Source organism: Drosophila gunungcola, unplaced genomic scaffold (assembly GCF_025200985.1).
Source record: "Drosophila gunungcola strain Sukarami unplaced genomic scaffold, Dgunungcola_SK_2 000070F, whole genome shotgun sequence".
Taxonomy (NCBI): Eukaryota; Metazoa; Arthropoda; class Insecta; order Diptera; family Drosophilidae; genus Drosophila; species Drosophila gunungcola.
This window is the reverse complement of record NW_026453233.1, coordinates 254,804-267,708: the sequence shown is the minus strand read 5'-3', so window position 1 is coordinate 267,708 and position 12,905 is coordinate 254,804. Positions and strand designations below refer to the sequence as shown.

Sequence of the window (12,905 nt, the reverse complement as noted above, 5' to 3'; positions counted from 1 at the left end):
ATAGGATTTTTCTTGTTGCAATAAAATGTTTCAATCAAATGGTATGCCACAGTTTTTGCCCTTAAAAAAACGCATTTGAAGCAAAGCAATTCCCAATCGGTTAAAAGTGAATGGGCAGGAACCTTTTTCGCAGGAAACCTTTTAGCCACAGGTAAGATCTGGCTATGCCCTCCACTTTTACACATTAAGCAGCCCCTTTTCGCTATAAACATCTATATCGCAATCGAGAGAAAGACAACTTTTAGTGCGACATTCGCTGGCAACTTTGCAACACAGCGCGGCAAACGACACCTAAACCGACTAATGGCCAAAGTCACCTCCTTCGGCAGCCGGGGGTTAAGCGAATGGGGGGAGTTTCGGGGGCTAGCTGCACCCATTGTGTTGCGGGGAATTGCATTCGTGGAAATTACATTTTCCTTTCCGTGTGATTCTGTGTGTGGGTGTGTGTGTATGTGGCAAAGTTGTAAAAGTTGTTTGTTGAAGTCGGAAAACAGAAGTGAGAGTCTGAGAAACAGTAAACACCGCCACCTCCCTCCCCCCGGCAATTAATGCCAAATGTTTCTATGTTTCTGCTTAAGGCCGCCGACTGTTATTGCGTTTCCTTCCAATTAAGTCGCCAATTGCCTGGCCAAAACGCCTCTGATTAAACAGGTGGCATATCGATGCGAGTGTGGGTGCGATTGAGGATTGCAAAAAGGTTGGCAAATCCGGTAAAACCCCGGCGATCTATTCACGCACGCAAGTCGAGCCTAACTTTCTGCCCTCCCTCGGCTTCACATATAATCCATTAGTTTGACCAACTTTTGCAGCACAACATTGTATACTTACCCCTCCAAAACAAAACACACAATATTAAAGTTCTTAAACTTGGTGAAGGCCAGAAATACAGCCTTCGCATAAAACTAAAACGATAGGCAAAGTCAAATAAAGAATGGATTGGATATTTTGTATGCCTTCGAATTGAATTTGTATTCCATGTGCTTATGTCAAATTTTATTAAATAATTAAGCTCGATTATTAATCGTTTTGTAAAACTTAAAATGTTTATGTGCCACAATCATCGTTCATCTGCAAATTTATTCGCCAAAAAAAAGAATTGGAGTTTTTGTCCGTTTACACTTCAAATAAAAAACATTATTTTTCATGTATTTAAATAGACTTATATTTGTATGTTCTTTGAAAAGCAGAAAGTTTACTTTGGTGAACAAATTAAAGTTTAATAATGTCCGTCTTTGACCCATTCAGTTTATTGTTTGTTTTCACTTTAATAAAGTATGTTGTGTTGAAAGAAAATTTGTTATTCATGCGTATAAATAGACAGTTATAATTTGTATGTACTTTGGAGAGCAGCCAGTTTTCTCAAGTGTACGAATCAAGGTTTCATTACAATTACCGCCTAGAACTAATGTTTTTGTTCTGGGCAGCACTGTCAAAAACCAGATCGTACCGTCGAATGCTGTTGTTCGTGGGAGACGGAAGTGGATCCTGTCGAATTGCCCTGGATTTCTCATTCTGCTGAATTAGCAACTGCAGCTGCTGCCGTCTAAACGCATCACTTTGGGGATCGAGTGCCACATCGTCCACATCCGCGTTATTTCGCTGATGTGTGGTGCTGTTGGGATCCAAATCCGCATCCGAATTTCCCTGGACCCTGATGCAGGCGAACAAGTCGCTCAGATTGCTACACATATTGTTTGCTTCTGGGCGAGTTGGTCGAAGAATTCTCCGGTTTTATAATGATTTTGCCATCTTGGCACAGCTGTTTTTGGCCAAGGGTAAATGAAGTAGTCAGGTACCGATGGCTCAACAGTTATTGATTCTTTTGCGTTCTTTTGCTGAACGAGGTTTCGGCATATACAATTCACGAATTCTGAAAAAAACTGGAAAACATAGAAAGTAATGTCGTTTAATTTTTTTTTATATGTAATAAAAACCAAACATTTTATGTTTTGTGCGCCAAGACTAAGCGCTAGATATTCTGAAATGATTCTTTCGAATATAACTAGTTTGAAATCGAAAACTTTCTATCACGTTCTATCACGTGTTCTATCTATTAGACTTTATATTTAATAAATTAGCCAAATGTAATACGCATTGTATTTAACACTGTGATTTAATGTTTAATCTAAAATTTTGAATTCAAAAGTCAGATATTTGTTTTTACTGTTCCAGTTTTTTAAATTAATGTAGAGAAATGCAGTTGAATTTCCCTTTGAGGGAGTGAACAAATGCCTTAAATGCTTAACAAAGGTTAAGTCGAAGTTAAAAGTAAGTGGGGGTTATGAAACCATCGGAGCCACGTTTCCATTCCCGACAAGTCAAGCTGACGCTTCGGAAGCTTACCGCGGCACTTCTGCTCCTCTCCATTCATCATGGATATAGAACGAGGCTCCTTCATATTTTCACAACAATTTGACAGCCATCAATCCATGGATGCCACGCCCACCGCCCAACGAGCCCTCCTTTTTGACTGAGTGGCCACTTGAATGGCATAAAAAGCGGAAATTAATGCACTTAAGGCATTCAAAATAGACAAGAGTTCGAGGGCGCGCGATTCAAGTGGAATCCTTAGCGGCGTTTAACCGGCTTTTCCATCACCATTTCATCCTGCTACAGGCTTGCTTTCGTGATTAATTGGCAAAGAATTCCTTGAAGGCTGAAGAATGACCTTTAACCTTAGCTAATGACAGGCCATTGAGCAGCACTAAAAAGCAGCAAAAAGCGCGGGATTAGCGATGAGTGGGGGCTTAGGCTTAATGTTCGCCAGTTTCCCTCCGACATTATAGTAATAGCACAGGTGCAGGAATATGGATGCCAGCGTCATGAATTGTATTAGCCAGCGCGAGAGAGCATTATCCTTATTAACCGCAAATTGTGTGTCATTTCCCATGATTGATTCATTGCTGGATGGATTGGCTGTGCAGATAACAGGGGGGTGCTTGATTTTTTCGCTGAGCCAAAGAGGGTGGTAAAATGTATCCTGCCAAAAAAAAAGAATTCCCAAAAATAAAGGAACCCCCCACCAAAAAAAAAACTCAAAAATAAAAGGAAACCCAAAAAAGGGAATCCCAAAAACCACCATTGTGGCGCCATCTGTGGGCGGATCAAACGCAATTCAACACAGAAAATCCAAAAAATACTGGGAAGTTCTTTTAAGTGTGGTGAATGTCTCGGCTAAGGTGAATAAGTCATAGGTTTATGTGCTGACTAACTGTTTTAATTGGGTTGTAGTATCAGCTATATATGTAAAATGTAAATTACATTAGAAAAATCATATCTCAAAAAATGATTACAAATTGCAGCTAGAAATAATTACAAATCGCAGTAAAAACCTTTCCCAATTTTAAATTGTAAGTAACAAATAAAAAATTTAACTAGCAATTAAAAACATTCCGTTAGCCCTGGTAAAAATATCATGTAAAAATTATGTAAAAACATTTTGAGATAAAAAATAACGAATAAATTATGAGTCCATATTTTGAATGTTTGTAAGAAAGTTAAAAAATAAATACAAAATTCCATTATAAATCCATATTTTAAAAGAGGGTAATAGGTAAAAAAAAAATGGGTTTAAAAACCCCTATAAATTTCCCCTTAGTTAATGTTTAGTGATTTTGAAATCAGTTAAAAAACTTCTATTATTCTTCGTAAAAGAAATCATGTTGAAAATGATGTAACAAATTTTTGAATTAAAAAAATATGACACTAAAATATCTATAAAAAATCACTTTTAAACCCCAACGCAAACCCTTTAGTTAATGCTTAGTCATGTTGAAATCATGTAATTAACACTTTAGATAAGAAATAAATGTTCGCCCCTTCCCTTTAAATAATAAGCTAAATGTCTGGCTGCATATTAAGTGTCAGACCTGGGCACTCGCTTGTTTTCACATGATTTCCGCCGTTTAAGTAACTTCTAACCATGTTTCTGGGCTTTTCTTTCTACTTGCAGCTGACGGAGCTGGAGCAGCGCGTCATCGAAGCGGAAGAACGCGCCGAGGAAGCCGAAGATAAGGTAAGCCATTAACTGACTGGAGCTCCTTCTTATCCTTAAAGCAGCAGGGGTGGCGAAATTAAAACAAGGCTAAGCCAGATATTATAGTCAGTTTATGCCATTCCAACTGAAAGGCAGTTTTTAAAGGCTGTTTGTCCAGAGATTTTCATGACAATGCTCCCTTTTTTAAAGCACAAGTGGAGTAACTGCTTGTTGGGCAGGGCACAGCAACAGCAGTGGTCCACAACATTTACCGAACCCAAAAAAAAAACCGAAATTTTGTCACCAGCTCAAGCGGCAGACTAACACTACCCGAAAATCTATAAAACACTAGACGCAAAAAACTGTTAATTAATATTTGTATTTATTTTTGTTTTTAAATTAGCTTGATACCACTAAATTTAATAAAAAAAGTTGGGTTTTGTACCTTTTACCTTAACTAAGTATTTTTTTTCGGAAATACCTTGTGTCTTGCCTAGATCCAATAAAACTAATACCTTTCCCAACACTGGATACTGCATATTTAAACAGAACTTTTTTCATATATTGAGCAATTATTTAAATTAATTATTTTCACTGAGCTAACGATTTTTAAATATTTTAGATGATGAAAATTTACTAAAGAATTCTTTTGAGAATTAAATCCCTATTTTCTTCGAGTGCATTTCCTTTTAATGAAAGGAAAAAGGGGCTGTGGGTTGTTCAGCGTGTGCTCGGAACACAAAACATAAATCGGCTTCCGCTCAGTACCCCTCGTAGCACCCATGGCTCCATTCCGGAAATACACATTAATGCAGGCCTGCGTTGGAGTTCGTGCGGTTGCAAGCGAGGCGGAGCTTTGCCAGACTCCGCCTTTTTTTCTGAAACCCCCCGCCGCCCTTGGGCTCAAAACCACCCCCCAGCAGGACAAAGGACACAGGCTGTAGCCTGCCCCCCACCCCCACCCGATTACCTTGTTTTGCGCCCCCGCCTCTTCAGTCGATGCTTTCAATATCAAATGCGCATTGTTTGCATTAACAAGTCCCCGGAGGCTTTTGGCTTTGCCTAACGCAACACCCCAAAAAACAAGCGAAATGCAAATATTTACGCCACCAACTCCCTCGCATTTCGAACCTCTGCTGCTACACTGACAACCAACTAAAAGCTGGAAATTAAAACGGCAGTTTTAAGGAAATTCAAAATTATTATATTTTGTAAAATGTATTCTAAAATACATATAAAAACAGCAAAACGAAGATTGGTTACAATTTAGAAATAATTAAGTTTGTTCAGAATTTGGAAAAATATTAACAAATCTGTTTACTAAATGAACAATAGATAGAAACAATTATTCAATTTAAGTGGACAGGTTTATATATAGTTGCGGTTATAAAAATAGTATTTTATTAGTTAATGAAAATAGCAATCAGAACTAGTTTTCATTGAGCTAATACCATAAACTAAATGGGGCACATAGATAAATTCACATTTATCATTGGTTTTTAAAATCATTGTTCATTTTTTCATTTAAAAGAATTTTAAATATAAAAAATGAATTTATTTCAAAACAAAGTGCAGATGTTGGACAATATTTACTGCAGCATTTTGAAAAGTTGATAAAATTATAAACATTTTTTTTTTAATTGTAACAACATTAATAGTTTGTTAAACCTTATTAAGTTTATTTGTAACGAAACATAAAGTTAAATAAAAACAAATGTTTCTCTATGCCCTAAAGGTATGTTTTTGAGCACTTTACATTGACCCACTACTATAATTATGACCGCGTTTTATTTATTTAAAAAAACTGCCTACAGAAAACCCTTTTTGAGCTTGATCATTTCTTCCTGTGTACTTGATACTCCCATTCCCCTGGCCATGGACTTATCTCTTTGAGGTTCGGTTGCCAGGCGATGTTTGCCTTGGTTCCTTGGCCGAATCCTCACCGAATTCCCGGTTTCGGTTGTCTTTGTGCGCACCCAAAAACGCCCAAAACCCGCAGTGCAAAAGCCGGAACAGAAACCGAACGAAACGGGCCCAACCACTGTGACAAATTGAATTCTTGTTACTTTGTTTGCGCCGAGATTAAATTCATGTACAAACCTGTGGATGTTAACTAGCCAACGGGGCGGGCTAAAAAGGCAGTAGCCACCCCAAAATGTTTTGCCTTGCCAAGCCCCCATCTAAATGCCGGCAACCCTTCGGTTTTGTTTTTCTTTGTCGGGGGCATCCCAACCGTTAACAGCCTCATTACTTATGCTTCAATTTGCAGTCGCAGGGCTTTAAAATGGGTTAGCTCATTAGAACTATTACGACGAGGGGACCATTTTGGGCCAATTGTGTGGCAAGTTGTGAGCATTGCGCCAGTTTATGAGGGCGGCATAAAGTTAATGGTGCCAGCAGGCGAGAAAAATTGAATATCTACGGATAGTTTATGGATTGGTTATGGTTTAAGGAACAAGAAATAACCTAAGCAGGCTTTCAGATTGTATAAGCGCCATGAAAACTCAATATCTTATGGCGAAACTGAATATAATATTTATATTTGAAAAAGTGTTCTGATAATATGAAACGATTTTTTTTATCAGATATCAATTACTAAGTTTACAGTCTGAATTGTGTTGTATAAACGCTAAGAAACCTTAATAAGACGAAAAATAATATTTATATTTAAAACAATGTTCTGATCGACTTTTACAAATGTTTATTGTTCAGTCATAGAACTTTGGTACAAATTTCAATTTGGTTTCATTATTAAAGAAACATATGCTTTATGGGGTTTATTTTAAAGCCATAAGAAGAATGTCAATAATTCAGAGGCTCTAAAACTTTGTTATATAAATTGTGTTTTAACAATTACTTGATAGGATTAATTATTCAAAATGCAGCATCGTTCATTGTAGAAGTTTATAAAATCCAGTTTTTAATAGCAATGCAGACATATGTACATATGTATATCAAAATATTTGGATTATCAAAAACGCATTACAAAATATAGTTATTGCTTAGGCTTTAAAACTTTGGTATATAAATTGTGATTTTACAATTATTTGTTAGAGTTAAATTATTAAAACTTAGCATCATTATAGAAATTTCAAAATTAAAAATGCATTTTGTCTTATTTTTCCGTCACTTAGCCAGTTATCCTCACCTCCTTTTGAAGTATTCGTTTAAAAGCGAAATGCTTACCCTTGGGTAAACATTTTGGCAACCCATAACCAGTCAAGGTCAGAGGTGAGAGTTGAGAGGTGGGAGTGCCACCCACTCGTTTGCATAGAACTCCTTTCAGGACCAGCTGCCGCCCGAGGATGTCTGGCTGTTAACTGAAAAAAAAGGGTTCCCCAACCCTTGACTTTCGATCCCTATCGCATTAATTATGCATTAAAAAGAGGAAATATAAACATGAGAACACTTTGGAATGCCTCAACGCGGCCAATTAGGGATTTCCGAAGGGGATTTGGGGGTGCAAATAGACCCCAATAAAAGAGGGGTGTGGAATGCGAGCACATGGCACATGGCACACTGCACAGTGTTGGAAAACACCGAAAAGAGACGGCAGGGAAAGCAAGCAAAACAAACAACAAAAACAACAGCGGGCTGAATCGCTCTCAAACTGTTTATTTTTTTTGCACTGATGCTAAACTGTAAATTCTTGGGGTGGCAAAGCTTGACAGCTGAGAGAGATCTTGAAAGAGAGAGTTAGTGAGAGAAAACAACCCCGAAAAAAACAACAACACGGGTGAAAAAAAACCAAAACCTGAATGGAACACAGGGAACATAAAGAAACAGCGTAACAAAAGGCAGAGCGTAAAAGTTGTGCAAAAGAAGACTTGTAGCTGCGCGGATCTGTCGAAATTCGGATTTTGTTCTTTTTTGACCATACTGCCAATTGCCAATTGTGTAAATAATATAACAATAATATAACCTCGAAATTGTTAAGCACCGGTAAAATAAGCGGTGAAGTCATCGCTTGTTGAAAAAAAAACGCTAAAGCGCGCGCCCAATGTCCCACAAACGTAACTGTAAAAAGTGGCTAACAGTGTGAAATCAAGTATTGAGTAATGTATGTAATCCAATGGAAATAGGCATTGCAATTGTGTTATTTCGGTGTCTGTGCGATTTTATTCAGGCGATGACAAGAAATTTGATAAACGTTGTCGATTATAGGACATTATATTATTGCATTGTACAACACCAACGACGGAGTTTGCGCAAAGAGAGCGCAAAACTCTCTTCCTTGCTTTCTCTTTGTCTCTCGCTCTCTCTGTCAATGACAGCTGACTGGCAAAGAAGAAGGGGAGCAAAAGCAGCGAAGGAAAGCGAAATGGGGAAGAAGCAGCAGCAGCCTAATAGGACAGACAAAATACAATAAGAGCAGGAAGTTAAGTAAACTAGCTCTCCACGTTCAATAAATAACCAAAAACAACGAAGATAGGCCACATAACAAGCAACGATTAATACAAAACAAATACACATATCAAAATTAAGCCAAACAACAACAAAACGTCCATTTACAAAACAACAGCAACAACAAGGAAAGGAGGAGAAGATAAGTAGAGGAGGAGAAAAAGAACATCAAAGGAATGAATTTAAAAGAAATTGTTACAGTGAAAGAAATCAGGAAGTAGAGAAATCATTAAATAAAAGCAGAACGCCAACAGCAACAACAACAACAACAACAAAAATGCCTTAAAAAACCGCTAACCCATTGGAATAGGGCAAATTAAGACGAAGGAGGCGAAAACGGAATCGGAGTTATAAGAAAACTTCTGAGGGCAAATTCGCAGGTTCCCCCAAAAAATGGTGGAAAATCATCCTGCGGGAAAGCGTCGTCGCTGTTGCGTCTGCTTTCCTTACAAACAAAGGAAATACCAACAACAACGGCTGCAATAACAACAAGATACTAGAAGTAACACTAACAGCATCTGTTACTAGGGTATGGATTAAAGTAACGGTATCGGTAGTTAGTAGCAGTAACCGTTAAAGTGCGAGTGAGAGTCAAAAACAACGAATTAAAAGAACTGGAGGAATTGATATAATTCCCAACCAGTAAAACTCATCGAGCAACGAACAAAAACCATTTTTATGAATGGATAACTATAGGAAAAAGGTAAGATACCTTCCGATATAAAGGTGTGCATATTATAGGGACCTTTTGTTAAAACCAATCCGAATTTTCATAACTAACAAAATACAGTAGAGCCTTGCACGTGTTTATTCTGTCATGGAATTTGCATTGCAAGCCTTGTAGTAACAGAATTTTAGGATATTTAGAAAGTAATAATAATTGGGACACCAATTATCATTCCAATCTTAAATCAAACCACTTTTTAACGGAAAAGGAAACAGATAATTTATTTTCCAACTCAATATTGCATATCCTAAAACATCGGGATCCGAATTAGAAAAAAATTTTAAATAAACTCAACTTGATTTGCATCCATTTGGGTAATCTGACAAATTCTGTATTTATTTTATACTTATTTGATATAATAAGAGTGCAGCGCCTGTACCTCTTAATTGGGGAAGCGGAATTTTTAAATAATGGGTATAAATCACATAATACATTTAAAATCGGGGAAGTTTGTTTCCATTTGCACGTTTAACCTTTTTGCTGCTCTGTTTAAATGCCAATCGGGAAGTGGGTCAGCCTGTTGATTGAATTTTTTCTTTAGAGCCACTTATCATTGGCGTCCCGTCCGTCGTCATCTCTTTGAATATTGTTTGCATGATGAATGATGCCCGCTTCTATTCCCATTTCGATTTCGACTCGGATTTCCCTCACTCCCTACGCTGCAGATGCTGCAGTTTCAATTAACGTGCCTGGCATCCGTGAGATACATTCTCGCATCCACGAGGATGATGCATCCAAAGAACAGTTGATTGATTGCCTCGAGACTCTCGGAGAAGGGGTTGTTTCGGTTTGGGTTCTATGTTCTGGGCACGTGGATCAGCTGCAAAGCTTCCTGCACTGACTGCCCATTTATTTCTGGGTAAACATTGATTATAGTAGATGCGCCAGCTTCAGATCCAGATACAAAGATACACAGATGCACAAATCCACTTACGCTGCTGGATTGCAAGTGGGTCACATTGTTAATTACATTCGCCAATAATGACAGACATCTAACCCAGCTGAACCCACAAATAGCCTGTACATTTATACACTGTAGATATTTTAGAGTTTCCTTTTCGGAAATATCGATTTAACTGTAGTTTAAATTAGGGCATAAATCTAATAAGGAATTATCTAATAACTTTCTAAAAAATTGTGTGTTCAAAAGGCGAATATTATACATTTTTTTCATTATCTTTTTCTTTAAAAGTATAACGCATGAGAGTATGTATAGGGAAAGAAACTTTTGTAAATTCTTGTTAGTATAAATTTCAAAAATGTATTATATTATTGGTATTAAACTTTTGCTGACTAGGCAACTTCTGTTTCAAACTTGTAGCGTTTGGTAAAACCTTTTAAATAAATAAATAAACAAATATATAGGGTGTTCTCGGCGTCGCATAAGCTTTTTTTCCCCCCTTTTGCCCTTTGGAGAGAGCACTTCGATTATGGGAGGGGTAAAGCGTTGGCGGACCTCTGTCCCACCCCCGCTTTCAACCTCTTTGAACCCCCTGCCCCTCCTGTTTCTGTTTTGCTATTTAGTTGTTGAACATTGTTTCAGTTGAATTAATGATGCATGCATCCGTCATCGGAGTGCAGGCTAGCCGCCTTTGCCTGTCTTGGTCCCCGACGATTGCCACTTTCGCTCGAAGCCTCCGCACTTTGCTCACACTCCATGCCCATGCCCATCCTCATATAGCCTAGTGGTACTAGATATAGCAGTCCCTGATTCAATGCCTCATCACCACAGCCCCCAACTCGCCCTGCTGATGTGCATTTGAAAAATGTAATGCGTTTTATGCTCTTCCCCGAGTTTTCCATACCCAGCTAAAGCTAATCGCATGGAGTATATGGTAGTCATGTACATTTTACTTCATATGCAATTTTAAAAATCTAATCATCAACATTTAAGTTCATTTTGACCAAAAGTTAAGCTAATAAATGTCCTCAAAAGTGAAAAATATTTCTAAAAATTCTTAAATTATATAAACATATGCATTTGCTAAATGACTTAATTTAATTTAATAAGAACATTTTGATAATTAAATACTGTATATCTTTTTGAAAATATGCAATGCATTACCTTAAATACAATATTAATAATATTAATAATCTTGGTATTAGTTTACTATAATCAAACTCAAAAGGACTAGATTTCTTGTTACAAATCGCTGGTTTAAAGTAATCGTTGGTCGTATACTCCCCTTATGGTTTTTCGTGGGTATTTTTCTCTCCCGGTTTAAGTGGTTTCTGCGTTTTGTAGCCGCCGTCGCTGGCTGCTTTCTTTATTTTAAACTCATCAGCAAGTCGACGACATCATTTGGCGGACTTGTTGGTGGCTTCTGCAGCCAACAGCTACGGCTACTTCTTGTGCCGCCGATGGAGCCACGCACGAGTCAAAAGACATGACTCGCAGGCCGCATAATATTTATAAAAATAGCGCAGAGAAGTCGCGACTCCGCCGGCGACTCGCGGCTGTGAATGATGTGATAGATATCCACAAGATGCTTTTGTATCCATCGAGCGTCTCACGGCTGCAATGGGTCATCCAACTCACGGGAGTGGGTGTTACGAAATGTTGTCTTTGTGAAATCTTTAAGTACTTCATTTATGAATCTAAATAAACCACTTATACTCGGGTACCTTCAAAGATTAGCATCTAATTGTTTTGATTAAAATACAACTTTTCAATAAATTTAAAGAAAAAAAATTGAACGAAAGGTTAAATGACAGCTTATTTTCCTCTGAATAAGAATGTAATTTAAATATTTCTTAAATTCTTTTTGGTAAGCTCAAATGTATTGCTTAATCAACAGAACAAATACTGTAAATTACATAGTCATTTGCTATGTGAGAACAACTCTATCAAATTCTGTGTAGTACATTTCTGATTACACTCATCTGAATTCAAAGCCATAACATTGATGGAAATCTTGAAGGAATGAACCCAAGCCATAAGTGTTCTTTGGAACCCAACTGAGCCACTCTGAGAGCGAAGTCTGGGAGTGGAAAGTGTCTTCCTTAGTTGGCCGCCATCCAGTCTGCAGGTTCTATATATCTCCATATAGCCCCGGTTGTTTGTTTGGCTTGTCTGATGGATGACAATGCCACACTGACTCATCGGTCTACCCTTTTCTGTGTGGGTTTGCTGCTGCTGTTATTGCCTGCCTTTAATCAGGCAAATTGTTAACACCAACCGCAAACAATCAGCCAAAGAGCCAAAGCAACATGTTACATTTATTATGTGCAAAAAGTAAGAAAAGAAAACAAAACACATTTTTGGGCAATGGAAAAGTTGCGGAACAGAGACAAATTGCCTGGCGCCGTTGAGCAGCAAGCATATATATATGTTATGTATGTATATGGTACACATAATCTGACAAGTAACGAGCACCTGCCCCCAGATCGCATTTTTCCCACCAAAAGCTCCCTTTGCTTTGAGGACTCGAGGATTCCCTTTGAGCTGGACGCCACATGACACGCACTTTCACCCAACTGACATCCGTCTCCAGCTGGAGCGCTATTTTCTCGTTATTTTTTCGGGGAGTCATTGACATCGTGAGTCATCTAAAGGGAAACTACGGTTGACAGAAGGATATATCTCCCCCACAATGTTATTCCAAAGGGCTCCACTATATTCCCCAACTTAGATGGGAAATAAAACCTCCAATATAAGAAATAAATTAAATACTTGTAGAAATGAGAAAAAATCTAATTCTACAAATTATAAAGGTTATCTAACTTAAAACTGCATATTCCAAATAAATATAAAATTATTATACAATGCATTTTAAACTGATTCAATATTTAAATATT

The 12,905-nt window shown here is 37.7% G+C and overlaps 1 protein-coding gene across 12 annotated transcripts in view; it reads left to right on the top strand.

Annotated features, from left to right (window-relative positions):
* The window catches only part of LOC128264426 (uncharacterized protein CG43867), a 115,648-nt gene that overhangs the window by 83,093 nt on the left and 19,650 nt on the right, over positions 1 to 12,905 (top strand). For 11 of the 12 annotated variants that reach the window (XM_052999872.1, XM_052999873.1, XM_052999880.1 and 8 more), the window contains one exon: positions 3,953 to 4,015. In XM_052999872.1, the coding sequence (XP_052855832.1) occupies positions 3,953 to 4,015 (63 nt within the window). Of the gene's footprint in view, positions 1 to 3,952; positions 4,016 to 7,757; positions 9,084 to 12,905 lie in introns of those variants that run through there. The other variant, XM_052999881.1, reaches the window with a different exon arrangement.